We start from the raw sequence: 18,356 nt of genomic DNA on the forward strand, positions 1-18,356 counted from the left end.
TTCTTTAAATCTTTGTAAGCAACTTAGTTATCCTGCCTTGATACTTCTAGAATTTTTCTATTTACCATTCTGTTTCTTAAAATATGAAGGTATGTTCAAGGTGTTAATTTCTTTTCATTCACAGGATATTTTAAGGTGTGAATTTATTATCATTGACTTTACCCAGAATATGCTGTACTCTTCTTCCAATTTGGCTTTTTTTCAGTTATGGAATATACTAAGTCCCTCTTTTTCTCACCCATCTCTTTTTTATCATGTCTTACTCACCTTCATGCCAACCTGCTCTTTCTTTGTGGTTTTCTGCCATGCTTAATTAATGTTGAAAACACCTTGTGTCCTGAGGAGAATTAGCATGCTGATCATTATATGTCTTAAAGTAAATAATTTTTGGAATTTCTTTCTCTGAAATTTCACAAAGACTTCTTTTCTGTTGCTTTATCATACATTTTAATTTCCCTCTTTTAAAAATGTACTTAGTCCTAAATAAGGAGAACTCTCCCCAGGCACAGTGATTACCACATCACAAGGACCGAGGAATGAGTTTATGTCCATTGTGATCCAACTTGTGTGCAAGTCCCATTCTTTTATTGGGACTTTATCCAGAACACTGTTTCAGAAGCATGTGCTGATTTCATATGCTCTTTCATTACTTAGAAGGCTTTTATCTATTTGGATCCTGCAGGAATGAAATGAGCCCTTTCTATACTCACCACCTGGGTTTTTAACGTTCTGAACAAATAACACACGTGGATCTGTAGAACCCTCAGTGTGTACCATGACCGGAGGTCTTCCTGACCCCATCCCTCTTTCTAATACTTTATTTGTGTGCATTACATCTTGCAGAAGATAGTAAGCTGGCACCACCAGTCTCAATTTTGGGTGGCCCCTGGTTCTATCCCACTAGTATTACAGAAATTTTGGTCTCTAATTAGATGTAGAAAAAGTTGAGTCGGGTTGTAGATGTTGACATCACAAAGTAGCATCTAGGAAGTAGAAGAATAGCTGTCAATTTTTCTATTTGATAAAGATCTTCAGGTTCTGAAACAGGAATAAAATGGCAGAGGATGCAGAGAGAATGGCTTACTGCTTCCCATCACTGAGCTAATTGGTTTCTCATTTCTATCATCCTGGCAGTTTGTAGAAAATGTTCCCAAATTCAGTTAGGTTTACTACCATGGCTGTTGTGAGTTTTTATTTTCTTCTGTTTCTAGAATCGGTTATCTGAGTTAGAAGTTGAGTGAGGCAAATTAATTATAGCCATTGCCTCAAAAGACAAGAGATCATTAACTAGATGCTTTTTATTCATGAGGTGTAAAAAGGAAACCAAAGCAATCGGGTGGGGAAAAATACTGTATAAAAGATTGATTTTGTTTTCAAAATTTAAACTACTGATATTTTCTGCCATTTACTTTATCTTTTACTAAGAAAAGCATTTAAATACATGCTGGGGCACAATTAATTTAAACAGAAGGAGTAAACATCTTATAAAAAAAATCACATTAGTCTTGATTACTTCTCTTAATGGCAGTCATATCATGAAAGCAAGTTCATCTGTTCCTTCACCATAGCTTCTAAGGGAGATAAATAGTAACTTTGAATCAAATGGACTGTGTATTGATTGTTCTTACCATTCATCTCAAGATATCATTGTTTACTAATACTTAGGTACTTAAGTCAGGATGCAATGAAAAATAATTTTACTGTAGGAACATATGCAATTAAATTGACATATCGTTACTTAGGACATTTTCATAAATTACCATGTACTAGTCATCTTAAATTCCCTATAGAACAGATCCTTAATATTTCTTCAAGAAACTGAATATCTGAAATCTATGTCCAATTCAAATCACATATAGAAACATGCAGCAATAAAACTTTGTACAATTTCTCTTCTTAGTTTATTCATACACAAAGTGGGAAACAATAATCTTTTCCACATGTTAAGGATAAAGCAACTAAGAATGTCCTAGATATCTTACAAATATTTAGTACATATTATTTACCCTCTGGACCACAAAAAAATCTAACATGCCATATTAAATTTAAGAATTTGACATGTAATCATGAAAGGGTGTGGAAAAGGACTGATGTTTTCTCAGTTCTTAAAAGCAAAAGCAAAGTTCTGTTGCACGAAAATGAGAAAACACTCAACACAGCGGCACAATTTAATAGCTTTCAATATTAATATGTACAAGGATATACTATAACTATGTTCCGTTTTCCATATTTCTATGCCTATGTTTATCTATTGAGACAGATAATTGATGCAATTCTCCAATTCAAGTGCAAGGATGAATTTTAATATTTTTCACCCTAGAAAACATAATCAGGAGAAGAGAAATGTATCTCATTCCCTTAAATTGTTTATCCATTATCCAACTAGCTATAGTCAGATTGTTACAATGTGACACAGCACAAACAGTAAATTAAAATTCTTCTTAACATAATCTAAGGTAACTATCTGGATATCCCAGAGTGCAGTGATGATGTAGGGACACCTTACTTTATTCTCCAGTTTTCTCTATGCAAAGAAAACATGAATGTTTTGATTCATCACCCCCTTTGCTACCATGGATATAGCAATATCTAAAATCACTTACAAAATTCATTTTTGTAATGAGAAATAGAAAAGAGAAAAATTATGTCTTACATGTGTCTAAGAGTTGTAATATTATAATCATAGAGCTTTCTGAAAAGATAGATGGCAGTCATGAATATAGAATCATTATACAGGATCACTGATCCTTCCCAGCAGATGTCAAAGGAAGGTTAAGAAAATCATTCCAGTCCCAAGAACGATAAGGGCAAACTGAAAACTACTTTCAGAGAATAGGACTCCTCATCTTGAGTTCCAACGACTGGCACTTCCTTGGGGTTCTGTAAGTATCATTAAAGACAGAGTTTGGCTATTAATCCCACTAATCCTGTGTGGAGGATTTTTTTTTTTTTTGGTCTGAATTATCAAATCCAGTAAAGCGTAATAAGTAGTCAACTAAATATTAAGCAAAATCAAACTTCACTCTGAGAGTCTTAACTCAAGAAGTTTTAGACATTGAGCTTCTAGTAAAAGGTCCAGAGTCAAGGGCACTCAGTATATCTTAGGACTGATCAATAAATCTCCTTGACCCTTTGCTCTTCTCTCACTGTGCTCTTTGTCAAAAATATCTCATCATGACCTCTGTGAATCATACCTGAGTTCATATTCCATCTCTGAGCTTACTCCTGAATACTGATCTCTTGTGCACAAGTGCCTATAATGTGTCTTAACTACAGATACTTGACATATTTGATTGTTTTGAAGACCAGCAGGAGAAAAGCCAAGGTTACAGCTCTGCTCCAAGAAATAAGGAGTCCTCTCTACATTCCCTCTCAGGCAGGGAGCCCTCCTGAGTTGTATCAAAGGACAATGAACAATGTGACAATGAACAGCTTTCCTTCAAAAGATATTTTTAGTCACACAAGTGTCTATAAAGGTATTTGGCTGAGATCTGATCATTGAGACTAAAACATATTATTCTGGCCCACAGAATTTTATAGATGGGTAGTAAATCCAGTTGCCAGTACCATTAAACAAAACAAAAACAACAAACACGTCAATATGGTTCCTTTAAGCCTTCTAATTTTCATTATTTCTTCTGTTACACAAAATAAGATGAACTACTATGAAATGTGGCCGAGTGAATCACCCTATTGGAAGATATCTTTTTTTGATATTGTTCATTGACAGACCATTTATTATCAGAGATGCCATGTTTTGGCAAATTATGTGGAGAAATACTTAATATCTTCTTAATTATTACTCAATAACTTAAATGAGTTACAAAGTAAAGTTATATAAAGACTATGCTGAATACTGGTTTAGTCTATTGCAAGGGAAATGTTTAAAGATGAGTTGATCTGAACAGCTGACACCTGAGTTCTTTTTAGGTGCCGGAAGTCTGTATTTAGGAAATCACCTTGAGAAGCCACTAGAGGGCAATAGTTAGCAGGAAGTTGGGAAAATAAAATGTGTCAGAACTGTGTTAATGTAAAATAAAATATAAAATACAAAATAAAATGTGTTAGAATAGGATGGTGTGGGAGAGAGCTGATTAAAATGCTGTGAGACTGGACCCTTTGTTGGTGGAAAGCACCATGAGATAATGTTTAATGTTCAATTTCAAATTATTACTTTGCAGTCTAGGTCAACCTAGGTCATCTGTCCAGAACATCAGTAAAGTCAGATATGCTAGAAGAGGCCTTCAGTAAAGTGTGTGTGTGTGTGTGTGTGTGTGTAGAAAATAAGGAAAACTCTGAGTTCACTGTTTGAGTTAACAAGTCATGGATAAGTGGCAAAAAATTATTTGTTCTAATTTAGTTAAAGTAGGAGTTTGAAAGTAAAGATGACACTGACTAAGACTATGCTGGGTATTCCCAGATGTCTTGGGGAGCCCCTTGAATATTTCATAAGATGTGGATTTGGGATCTGAATCAATCTTACAATCTTAAGTAGCAGGATAAGTTTAGTTATCACAGAAGATTTTAGATTAACATGCATACACACACACAGACGTGTACACACACCACAGTTATTAAGAAAAAGATTAGCACAGGGCTTTTAAGGTTTTTGGTTCATGGTGGCAGGTAAAACAGTCTCAGCAGCCAAGTAGACGCTCCTTATTACTAGAAATTTATTTCTATATCTATCATGTTTATCTCTATCTCTAAATGTATCTGTATCTATCTGCCAAAAAATCGGGGAGATATATATATATATGAGATGTATCATATATATATCAGGGATTGGTAAACTGTGAACCACAGGCCACATTCAGCTTGTTGTTTATTTGTTAAATAAACTTTTATTGTAATAATACAGCCACACCATTGTCTATGGTTGCTTTCACACTACAATGGCAGAGTTAAGTAGCTGTGTCAGAGCCCTTAGGGACCTCAGGATTTGTGGTTCTGCTAGTTTAGTGGTCTTGGTTCCCAAGGGAGGAATTCTTCCACCAGGAGACCCAGTAATATGGTTCCATTAATCTAGGAAGTTTAGCCTACCACCTGGCCACTTGCAGCTCCTCATGCCAGCGAATCAATAGGCAAAGAAGGAGGTGAATGTCCTGCCTGGGCAATTAATTCCAAAGAGCTAGTGGAAATGGATTGCTACTACACAGGGGCATAAAGGGGAGTATATTTGGAATTCAAACGTTGCTCTGGTATCTTAGTGTTCCCAAATTGGTTGCTATTTAAAGTGTCCAGAAGATGGTGCTCAAGCAACATATATAGTTGATTTGGGGGGCTCCTATTGGCTGATGATTTGCTCCGGACCAGCCATCCTTTGCCAGAGAAAGGTAAAGTCTGAATTTGCAGTTGTTAATGCTAGAGCTGGACAGCCCCCTGCTTCTATATAGGAGCTGAATGTAATTGCTTATTTTACTTTTGGTGTAGAAAGAATAAAGTTCAAACCAATATCTTACATCTTTTATAGACCTCTACTGATACAATTTTTTATGGAATCATAAAATAGTCTTGAAATTAAATCAGAAAGTGTTATATGGGCAAAAGGGCAATACTCTATAATCATATGTCATACTTTTAATTGAAAAGTCATATTTGAAAGTTGTTCTCTATTTTTAATCCATACTATATGCTCACTGTTTTGTTCTATGATTAGCCTTTAATCCTGAACCAGAACACTTATTAAGCCTTGTTTGATCTTTTCTAGGAATCCCTGATCAGCTGAAATAAATAGTCAAAATATTGTAAAGGATTTCAGCTAAAATTTACAAATCTATAGATAATCAAAAGCAATTGCTAAGCAAAGTTGAAGAAAGATAGACTATATAAAGGATTTGATTGTTCTGGGCAAAATGGTTGAAAGCACAGTCTCTGGAGAACAACCCAGGTTCAAACACTCACTCTGTATAATTTGGAACAAGGTTCTTAGATTTTTCTGTGCCTCAGTTTCCTCAATTATAAAATGAGGATCATATAATTTCTTCCTCGTAAGTTTACTCTGAGATAACATGAATACAAAGAAAGCACTTAGAACATGCCTGCCATGTAGGAAGCACTAAATGAATGCTAATAATATTAATTATCATTACTATTATTTAACAAATTTAAATTTTGTGAACAGATGTCTAAAATATTAAAATTGTACTGTATAATTTGGGCCGTTCATTTAAGGTAAGTTTGTCCTTTTTCTTATTTAAATATTTCATGCAAATCAACTTTATAAAATGCCATGTTATTATCTTCCATATAAATAGCATGACACTGAGGGCATATGTAATTAAATTGAAATGGATTTCAATTAAATCAGGATTTAATTCATTAGTCAGAATTAATTTCCTCATGCTTTTTTACGAATGCCACATTCTGGTTCAATATACCAATATTTATACTCTTGATAATTAAAATATGATTGCAAATTTTATACTTAACTGGAATAGTTTAGAATGCGTATCCTGTATATTTCAAAAAAGGTACCTGATTTAATATATTTCAGTTAATTCTGTAGATACAATCACACATGGGTTTTGTTCTAGTGAAAACATTTATTAAAGCCGACTGATTTTAATAGGAGCACTGGAGGGCCCCTCTCTCCCCAACGGTCTCATTTACAGAGACTGCTGCACCTGTTTACATTGAGCAACTATCCACAAAGCCTTAACAATTTGACTTTGATTATATTGAAAAGATACTGGTACTCCTGAAGTTAATGAATGCATTTAACAAAACCCCACCCCATACACTTATTTTGCAACTCAAGAAAATAATTCTAAAATTTTCTGGTAAAAATAAATTTTCAAAACTATGAAATAGTGCTTTGAAACAAACAGAACAATAAAAACCATGAGTTTAGCAAGCAAAGTATAGCCTGCTAAAGAATGAAACATATTTGGATGCAATAATCACTGAAGTATTATTGTGTTGGCATGAAAATATATCAGTGAAAAAGAATAGAAAGTTCATAAACACACAACTGTATATGACAATTTAAATATAAGGAAGTACATATCACTAAATATTGGCAAAGGGATAATATTTAATAAGCAATGTTATGAAAAATTAACAATTTAGAAAAAAAAGTTACACAAATTTTAACATGTTCAGAAATAAATTCCAGTCAGGTTAAAGGGTTAAATAAATTAAAAAAAAATTCAAGTCTTAAGAAAACCAATCCTCTCAAAAATCCTGCAAGATTTTTAATACTATTTGCATAGTATGACTGGGAAAGCTTATCTTAAAGAGGTTAAGTAATTTACCCAAGATCACTGTGCTAATTAGTGAAAGAGTAAGTAATCAAATGCAAGTATATTTAAATACAAAATCTATAATTTTCCATTACAATTCTATATTAAGTGCTTAGAATAGTGCCTGGCATGTTTTGAACTAGATAAATTTATCATTGTTAGTGGTGTTTACACCATTACAATCATTAGTATCCACAGAACTAGAGGAGAGTTGCAGAACTGATGAAATAAATAAATCAATTTAGAAATAAGTATGACCTGGAAACAATGTTAGTAGTATACTTTTACATAATGTTGCCAAAAGTTACCAAGAGCCAATAAAAATTTTAAACCTTCTGAACTAATGATTCTTGGTAATTTGTTTCAAGGAAGTAATAAAAAGAAGTGGATAAAAACACTTTCTGCACAAAGAGGTTTATGACTAGGTCCTCTGTGACAGTAAAAATTTGAAAATAATCTAAAATTTGAAGAATCAACATTACTTCATTAATTAAATTTGCTGCATTAGCACAATAGAATAGTAGGTTGATTTTTTTTTTTAAGTGATAATTATGTAGATAATGTAGCAAATGTAAATCATTGTAGCAAAAGGAAGAACATAAATGTAATCCTGGTAAAATGCACTTAACTACAATAATGGTGCTTACACAGAAAATCACACATAGAGTGACCATCATGGGGATATGGAGTTTTGGTGATTTTTTTTCTTCGCTTTTTCAAAAAATATTTTTTATGTTTGTTCAATTCATAAAATTGGGAGATAATACATTTAGGTAATTTGCTTAATATATTCATAAATATAATTATTATTTCCAAATATACATAAGTATATTGACATTTAAATTCAAATTAATGTGAGATTTAATTAGATTGTTTCAGCTCATTAAAAAGGGATAAATTTAGCATATTAAATAATATATTTTCACTTTCTCCTCCATTTTTTACAAATTTGAATAAAAATAAAATTTTCTCATTAATCCTTAAATTAATTCCCAAGTAATCACTGGAGGGGGGGGAGAAACCATGTCTAAATTTTAGTAAGAATTTACTATGTTTAAGGATAATCACTTCCATAGTCTGAAGAATCTAAAGCTTTTCTGATTTCTCTCTGTTCTTTAATATGCCATTTTTACAGCCTAATTAATAAAACTTTCTTCTATAGCTCATCCTTGTCCCATAAATTCATCTTGTTAATGTTAATGGGAAGATAATGATTACATTCTTGTGTCATAACCACCACCTTTTCTTTAACAGATAAAGATTGATAGTGATTCTAAGTAGGAGAATGTTGGCCCAGGAGGGGATAGGGAAAGAGGCAGAAATTGTACACAACCTGTTGTGACTTCTTTTTCAAGCTTTCAAATACACACAATTTTTTTTTTATTGGAGTATAATTGTTTTACAATGTTGTGTTAGTTTCTGCTGTACAATGAAGTGAATCGGCTATATGTATACATATATCCCCTCCCTCTTGGACCTCCCTCCCACGCCCCCCATCTCACCCATCTAGGTCATCACAGAACACCGAGCTGAGCTCCCTGTGCTATACAGCAGGTTCCCACTAGCTAGCTATTTTATACATGGTAGTGTATTTATGTCAAACCTAATCTCCCAATTCACCATCCCCCCACCGCCCGTGTCCACAAGTCCGTTTTCTGCATCTGCGTTTCCATTGTTTCTACTTCTAGGTACTTAAACGATATTAACCTTATTTTGAAATGATACTTTTTTAACAAACAAAACCAACAAACAAAAAAACTACCAATGAAACTATGAAACAATGTCCTCTTAACTATTAGATGTGTTATTTTATACTTCTTTAGAGAGCTTCTTTAGACTTTAGACAGTGGTTTTATTGTATCACTGTTGTGCCTACATAAAAAAGATAAATAGAAGCAAACCAAGTCAATTGATATGTTTCTAAAACATCTTCACACTCAAATCCAACTTTAATAAATCTTTCTTTGGATCAGGGTTGTTTGGTCCTCTCTCTCCGCACTATATCGTCCACTGTGCCATCAAGAACCACAGTGAGGTGGATATTCTGAAAAGTGCCCCACAGTCGTCCCAGCTTTTCTCCAAACTGTTGACATCTGTTTTGCAAGTTTTCATGTCAAGGTTTCCTTGAATATTACCAAATACCACATTCCTTGTTCCTCTTTCTCCTCAGGTGTTCGCTGAGAGACCCTTTTTCAGGGAGTCTTTTGCTGATTACCATACAACAACATTGTATGCAACAACACCATCCATATTCCTTTTCCTCTTCCCCTCATTTTTCTTCCCAGTAGCATTTATTCCCATCTGACATCAAAACATTTCCTCATTTATCTATTTATTGTCTTCCCCCAAACACACTAGACTGTAAGTGTTATGAGACAGGATTTTACTTCCCCACCCTTTTTTTTACCGAGCACCTAGCACAGTGCCTATCCCATAATAGATATTCAATGAATAACTGATGAATGACTCCATGACTATTCACCTGAACTATGGGAAATTCAGAAAAGTATTCCTAATTCACAGGCATCGCCCTGCCTTTGAAAGACAGGGTTTACACAGTGAGAAAATGTATTTCTCCTCGAACCCTCCTCTATGGTAACAACCCCACCCCTTTTGACACCATCCTCCCTAGCTGTGTTAATATGAATGTGCATACAAACCACCACAGCTCTTGAGTTTTGAGTGCACTGTTTCCCTTCCTTTTGACTACCTTGATGGTAAAACTGCTTCCGGTCAACTCTTGGCTTATCAGCCATATGACTCTTTACAAGTTATTTGTTTTCTCAAAAATGCATGGGTTTGGTTTTGTAGACTTCATTAGATATTGAATGTAAATATCTTAGTATATACTTGACACGTAATAAATGCACTATAAATATTAGCTATTATTAAGTTTTTAAAGTCCTCCCGGGCTCTGTTCTAGCATCCTACATGAGTTTGAGCAAAAATATTCAAATCTATTTGAAATGCGTTATGTACAGAATGTCCGGAAAGAATCCCATACAGATATGTGGGATAAGGCTCAATAAGTGTTCATTTAAATACAGTAAATGTGGACTGTATCCCATATTTACCTCCTTAGAAATCAAATAATGCTTCAGATGATGATGGGGAAAGAAGGTGGAGAAATAAAGAATACAGTCCTGCTGCAGGTATAGCAACACCTAGTCATGGGAAGATTATATTTTTCAAGTAACTTACATCATAAAATGTATGAAAAAACAAACACAAAGAAGAACTCAGGCTTCCGTCCATAGTATTCCTTTACCTGAAATAGTTTTTGCCTCCAGCTATTTTCATGGCTCCCTACAGTGTATTCATCATGTCATAACCTGTGAGCCTTCACCAAACTAGTCTGGAGGGAGGTGCCTGTCTTGGTTGATTATTCTCTAATATTGCATCCTGTTCATTTTCTTCATTGCACTGTACATTTTGTAGTTATTTATTTATTTTTGGTGTTATTTATTTATTATTTATTTATTTATTATTTTATTGTTAATTTTATTGTTATTTTATTATTTATTTATTTTATTATTATTTAGTTATTTAGTTATTTATTTTTATTTCTTCTTGGTCTCTCCCACTAGTGCATAATTTAACGAGGACAGGAATGATTCATTACATTTCTAGCACCTTCCAGAATGCCTAGCATACAGAGGTGCTAAATTAATGCTTGTTAAATATATTAATTAAGTAAAGAACAGCATTCAGCAAAATGCAGTGGAGATCCGAAGAAATTTTTTGGGAAATATTTGGAAATTCCTTTTTTTGCCAAGTCATGTGGATACAACTTTAGGATCACAACAAAAATAATCACAAATAAACCGTGTTACCCTTTGTTAGTGTAAAAATGAGCAGACTTTGCATCTTCTCTCTTATGTTTGCATATCAGTAGCTACTTGAGGCAAAATGAAAGGGTATCAGATCGGTAAAGGGGAAAAAAGAAACACAAAGAATCCTGGATTCAAGGAAATCTGATGTTTTTCCCCAGTTTTCCTTATGACTGTAATGTTGGGAAAGTCATCAAACTTTCTCCTGACTTGGTCACCTCCTCTGTGATGTGGTGGATTTGGAATATATCCTGAGAACCCTGTAATCTTTGTTTTTAATTTTTAGCATTTACGAAAACATGTAATGGGTGTATTATTGTTATCTTTAAATAATTAATAAATATTTTTGCACTTAAAATTTTAATTTCTAACATAGCAGATATCAATAGAGCTGCTCCACACACAAAAAAGTTACTTGGGTAGTCAATAATTTTCAAGAATGTAAAGAAGTCCTGAGTCCAAAAATTGAGAACCCTTGATCTAAGAAAAATGTAATATCAGTCTTGAAGAGAGTCCTTACAGCACTAACCATGAGGGCAAACAGTTGGAGTTAGCCTACATATTGTTCACTAGGTGACTAGCTAAGTAATTATCATCATAATAATTTATGCAATATTTACCATGTGCCCTTGCTGTTCTAAATGCTTTACTTATTACATGAATAAATCACATAGTGCTTACAACAAACCTATGAGGAAGGCAGTACTATTCCATTTTATAAATGGGAAAGTGAGCCCTGAGGTGTTAATGATTTGCTGGTAAATGGTGGTGTCAGACTTGCATCTGCAGTCTTACCTTGGAGCCTGTGTGCTCAATCACATTCTGAGTTCCTGGAAATTGCAGTATTTGTATAGAACAAAACGTCACGCAGCAGTCAGGAACAATGTGTGTGTAGCCTCACATGGGTAGATGTTCTACAAATAACGTCAAGTGAAAAAATGTGTGGGGAGGGAGGGAGGTGTATTGCAATAACTTTATAGGAAAATACCGTTTGTATATATATTTGAAACAGGTGAAACAGCACCATAGAGTTTTTAAATATAAAGAAGTGTCTCAATAAATGTGTAGAAGTTGAATTTAAAAGATACTTATGTGTTACTCCAGATAAATTGACTTATGGTGGGGAAAATGGATAGGAAGGTGGGGAAATATAAATAAAACAAAACAAAATAAAAATGGTCCTTAACAAAATGATGATAGTATGCCAAGAACCGAAGAGCTGTGAATTCAATTTTAATACCAAGGTTAACAAGAACAAAGAAAATAACATCTATTCCATCCCTCACCTCCCATGAAGATATAACCTGCAATCACCTTGAAGAAAAGAATTGTCCCCTTTCTGCCACGGTGACAACCATATGCCCAGATAACTATAGGAAACAGGCAGTTCTTTCTTTCAGTTTTACTTTTAATCAGTCTCAGGGATTCTGACCCTGATCTAGGAGGCTCTCCTCAACAAGAAAGGGTGAGGTGCAGTGCCTGCAGAACGTGTAAAGTAGAGCAGAATCCCTGGAAAGTTAAGAACCCTACTAAGGACTCTTTCCAGCGACCTAAAATATTGAATATTGTGACATAAAATACGTTCCACTCCTTACCTGTCTATGATTTTTTTTTTTTTTTTTTTTTTTTTTTTGCTGCAAAAGGAAATATTTATTTCACAATTCAGCTAGCATGAGAATTCAGTGAATCAGAATGCTAATTTTGTGGTAAGGTTTGTTTATGCCAGGGTCATTTTATTTAATATTTTCTGTTCCTTAGACAAATCTGAATACTTCACTGAGTTTTCCTTAACTAAGCATTGAAGCAATAAAAACTGTAATTTCTTTCTTAAAAACAAACACCCCAAAACTCATGCCTTCCTTTTCATTAGCATAGTCTTATCTTGTATCTCCTTTTGCGGAAGCTTGAGATTAAAATGTAATTTTGTGGGGCTCCCAGAGATGTTTCCTTCAGTCCCTTTGGGTAGGGGCTCCAGCACTCCAGTTCTCCAACACACCTATAGGCCTTTCTAACTTCAGCTATTCCATTACCTTAGGGATTCCTCTTTCCCCACCAATCAAGGAACTGGGTCTCTTTAAAGAGCTGAGTATTCATGAAAATCTGTCTGTTTCCAGTTGCTAGAACTGCCCTTTCCTGAGGGGATTAATTCCAACAGGAGGAAGGTAGACATATGTTGAGTTTGGAGCCTGAGCTATTTCTAGGCCTTTTCTTCTTCCTGGCTTCCCCCTCTGGTTCAGGTTCAAGTTCCCTCTTTCCTGATAGCTGAAAAAAGCAGGAACTATCTCTATAACACCTTTCCTTTTCCACAAAGAATCCACAGAGTGAATAGTTTAAAAGTGCAGATGGAGAAAGGGCCCCTCAGGCTGAGGCTGCTGAGTAAAAGATGTCCCCAAATTGGTATGTGAATTTGTGAAAAGTTCTGGAAGACATGAAACAAAATTTCTAAGCCCTGAACTTCGACCTCAATTCTTCACAGACACATTTATTTTAAAGTGAAATCTACAACTTCCCCTTTGCATGGGGCCAGACAAATACCCTCTGAAGGGAGGAAGAAAGCCAAATAAATGTTCTAAATATTCCCCAGTACTTTAATTCCATGAGGTATCATTTGGTCTAATCCTCATGTAGACATTTTTGGTACCTCAGTTTGACCCATTCTGTGGGCAGGCTAAAACTCCCTGTAAGTAACAACTTTTGAACGCCTTTCTCGAGGGTGCTGGCCTTTTCTTTTCCTATATACTCAATTCTTTCCATTTACCTCTAACATTAATTTCAAGAAGCAGACAGAATGTTCCTTGGTCCTGAAACATAATACAAACACAATACCCATCCTTGTAAAATTATCACATGGCCTTATCCTCATTACACAGAATTCTTAAAATTACTCCCTCTTCTGTTATTTCACCTTCTTACTGAACTGAAACAAAGTATTTCATTAGACCATTAGACACATATCATGGAAAGTGATTTGTTGCATACACCAATACTTACTTATACAAGGTTCATGACCCATCAATATTTATTAAAAGTCAAAATGCTATTCTTAATTTTCATATCCCCCTTTATAAGTCATGTATTTCAGTTAGTTCTTTGCTAATCCTATACTACGAAGTTTTCGCATTTATTACATAGCTTTATGATTAATTTGAAAAGTAAAATTTAGATTCCCTATACTGTTATTGTTTTGTAATACTAAGGGAAGCATTTCATTAGTTTCTAATTTTAAGGCCCTTGCAGTTTAGTTCACTCTGTAAAATTCTACTGACACCTATTGTCCTTAACAGTTTTCTGTAGGGGACAGCTGTTAACAGTTTGCAAACACCTAAATGTCATCCCAAGGAAGAAAGAGCTTTCTGCTTCTATTATAAAGGGACACATTTTCTAACAGAGCAACCCTGGAAATTGAGGAGTGAGAATTACCGAGTCAAGTGCAAATTCCCCCAAAGGCAGAGGAGATCTTTGGCCTCTGCAGAAGGTCCCACTTCTTCCCACTCCGCCCCTCCCTTTCCTCCCTCCGTTCCCCGCCGCCGCCCAGGGCGCTCGCAGGAAGGGCTGGTGGAGGGCAGGGCGACAGCTGACTCCCGGGCCGAGTGCTCGCGTCCTCCCACCTTCCAGGCGCCGAATTGACCATCCCCAGCCAAGAGAGGTGACAGCCGCGGACCTCCATCCTCTTCCCGTCGCCGGGAGCCCGCGCGGACCATGTTTTCCAGCTTGGGGAGGTGGAGGGCCAGCGGCTCCTACCAGCGGCTCCCCCGGGGCCCCGAGGCGCAGGTAAAGCTTCTCGGTGGAGGTGCGGGAGGCGGGACGGTTTTCTGGCCCATCTGGCGGCGAGGGGAAGCGGGGAGAGCTGATTGTCCAGACCCTGAAACGTGAACTGGTGTCTTAGATCCCTCTTTTTGTCGTAAATACACAGGGACAGCACAGACTCAGACAGACGCGCACGCACACACACAGACACACACACAGTCGGGAGAGCTGAGATCAGACCCCAGGGTGGTGTGAAACTTCAGCCAGCTCGATCTCAGTCAAGGTGGCTGCTGGAGGAGAGAAAGCAGCATCTTTGAAGGTCTAAGTGACTCCCCTGTTTGCAAACAGAAACAAACATTTGAGAAAGGAATGAATGGACCTGACTTTGGCTGAAGGAGTAGAGGTTGGGATGGGACTCTAAAACCAGTGATAGAGCCCATTAAAACCACAGGAGAGATCTGGGATAAGTAAACTCTGTGTGTCAGCTGACATGGTATTAGGACACTGAGGCCTGGGGCAAATCCAAAAACTGCAGACATTTGACTGTGCCTTGCTACCCTCCCCCCTGGCCCCCATAGCACGTGCTCCTTCCACAATAGAAGTCATGTGCTAAGGCAGTAGTACAGGGAAATGAACCCTGCAGTTGTGTATCAGGAGCAATTTCCCTAATAAAACTTCTCTTTGTTTTACTTCTCATCACTACACAAGACTGGATCTTAGAACTAGCCCTTAACACATGTAGTTCTGTAGTACTAAAAAGGAAAAAAAAAAAAAAAGATTTCAGATTCAGATTTCAGAGGACCTTGTTTTAATCCTGGCTTTTGTTAGTAACTCCAAGTGTCAAATGAATATGACAGCTATTCTTCTGATTACATATGAAACTATAAATTTCTTTAAAAGTAAAGCAAATTATATTTAAATCTATAAAATATAGGTATTGAATAAGTCCCTTAAAAATGTGCAAGAGCTCCACCAGGACAATATACCTTTTTTTATTTTAGACATGGCAGGCTTAATCAGGCAAACTGGTTTAACATCATTAGTCTAACCACAGAGGTGGCCAAAGGCAGTGAATTACAAATAGGTGGGGTGGGAAATTATAAAACTCAAACAATTCCCTCACCCCAAATGCTAGTGGATTCTTCCTCTAAGATTCCAACAATGTTTATTTCCTTGACTATTACTCAACCTCAGTAGCTTTATGGACCAAGAATCCATTTAGGCGAGATTGAAAATACCCATTTTCTATTTGTTACTTCTATGATGCCAAGTTAAAAAAAAAAATTAATGGCTTCAAAGCATGTTGAAAACCTTGTATGATTACATTTCATTGCTGAGACTTTATATTTTTGACATAATAGATCTCAGATAAAAATCCCAACCTGACCTATAAGCCAAGAACTTGACCTTCTGATTGAATTTCTAGGGCTGGCATAGTGACCCATGAATAGAAAACCTCTAAAAATTTTTACTGGCAGTGATTAACAGTCATTCATTCATATATTCATTCATCTAAAACATGTTATGAGCTGGGCCCTGGAAATATAAAGGTAGATCAAACATAGTTTCTGTCCTGCAGAGAAACTAAAAGTCTAGCAGGAGAGAAGCACCTGTAAGCAAATGATTGGATAGTCAGGTAAGAGTGAGGGTAAATTCAGAGAGGGCAGATCTGAAGAGCCTTTAAACTATGGTAACACAGAACAAGAATCTGAGCATTGGAGGTTGGGATGAAGGAGAGGAATCACCAAAGGCAATACATCCTACAGAAGATTGAAGCACAAGTAAGATGTAGCCAGGAGACGTGAAGTACAAGGAAGTGGACGAGAAGAAAGGTGTTTCTAAGCAGCAGCAAACAGCAACAGTGTGTAGCAGGTAGAGCTGGAAAATACAATGAATTTACTGGATCCAATCCAGTGTCTTATACTTCTCAGTTGGAGGACTTTGGGCAAGTTTTTTTTAAACTCTAGGCCTTAGTTTCCTCTTCTATAAAATGGGGATGACAAAAATAGTCCCACCACAAAGACATGTTATATTTAATAATGTACTTAGTACAGAATCTGGCACAGAATAAGTGATTAAGAAACATAAGTTCTTTTTGCTTTCTAGATGTTTTCCCTTCTCCGTGAGCCTGTATAGACACTTTCCCATAACTTCCTTCATGATTCCCAGGACCCTCCTTTAATACCCACAAGGAAAGCACCTGAAGTTAGGGGTTATGAGGTATTGTTAACTGTAGCAATCACACCACATCCTCAGGAGGCCGCATCTCAAGGTTGAACCCAAAGAAGATTGAGAGCAACACATTTCACTAAATCCTGGACCCAAGCTATGAGGTGGGCTAAACTTTCTGCTTCTCCATCATAATTCAGAAATAACAAGACCACCATTCAAGTGAAAATTGCCCATAAGTCATTAATATTAAGGTGTGTTTATGGGATGCCTACTATATGCCCAGTGGTAGATAAGTACAAAGATGATAAAACAGCTTAGAAAACAAAGGCCTGTAGTGGGCCTGGGGAGATGAAAAAAATGAGAAATCATTTGGTGTCAGTTACTTCTGCAGAGGAAGTGCTGTCAGAGTGAGAATAGGTGAGTTAGAAGGATTGCAAAATGGCCAGTGGAGAAGATGGGAGTGAATTAGAACATTGGAAGATACTGTCAGAATTGTCATATCCTGGTTTTTAACATAGATGTTGCTTTGCAGCAATATATCCATAAGAAACTCAGTGAGACCCATGTTATGAATTCAGTAATTATTTATTGAGAAGTCATTTATACATTCTTGGTGCTTAGTAAGGCTTAATTACATTTACCAGATATTTTACCTGCCTGCCATTTCTTCTGGGAGGTAAATATGCTTGGAATTCACTGTAATAAATTCAGTATAAGATGCCTGGCCCACATTTAAGGAGGCTGTTTACCAGAGGACTCAAAGAGCCTCGTATAAGATGCTTTCACATGCAAAATGGGCCTAGAGCAAATATTAAATCAAATACCCAGTTCTTGACCTGCTAAAGTAACCTTGTCTAGTAGCTTTGCAAGACTTTGGCCCTGAAAACAACAACCTTTTTTATTTAGCTAATGATTCTCTGGACCAGCTAGATGGTGTCCTGGTTTGGGTTAGCTTGGCTGAGCTCTGCTGAGCTCTCTCAGGCATGTGCTATAAGCTGGAGAGTTGGCTGGTGGCTGGATTATGTAGGACCAATTTCCTCATATGTCTGGCAGTTTTCAAGCTGTTGGCCAGGATGACCAGATGAGAACCTTGGTTCTCCTCCATGTGGTCTCTCATCCTCCAGGAGGTTAGCTGGGTCTCAGTCATGTGGTTCACTCAGGGTTCCAAGCATAGCAAGCCTCTTGAAGCTTAGAGTTGGAGTTCTCTTAATGTCACTCCTGTTGCATTCTCATAATCAAAACAAGAAGCAGTGCCAGCCCAGATTCAAGGAGTGGGAAATAGAGTCTGTCTCTTGATGGGAAGAGCTGCAAAGAATTTGTAGCCGTTTGTAATCAGCCACAGAAATATGTGTATTTTGGATGA

General features: G+C 36.3%; 1 protein-coding gene across 1 annotated transcript in view; it reads left to right on the top strand.

Annotated features, from left to right (window-relative positions):
• Nucleotides 1–14,654: 14,654 nt before the first annotated feature.
• Nucleotides 14,655–18,356, top strand: part of LOC132365505 (multidrug resistance-associated protein 1-like) — an 80,854-nt gene continuing 77,152 nt past the window's right edge. The window contains exon 1 of the mRNA XM_059922225.1: nt 14,655–14,845. Coding sequence (XP_059778208.1) covers nt 14,774–14,845 — 72 coding nt within the window. The 5' untranslated portion in view covers nt 14,655–14,773. The remainder of the gene's footprint in view (nt 14,846–18,356) is intronic.

This window comes from Balaenoptera ricei, chromosome 4 (assembly GCF_028023285.1).
Source record: "Balaenoptera ricei isolate mBalRic1 chromosome 4, mBalRic1.hap2, whole genome shotgun sequence".
NCBI classification, from domain to species: Eukaryota; Metazoa; Chordata; class Mammalia; order Artiodactyla; family Balaenopteridae; genus Balaenoptera; species Balaenoptera ricei.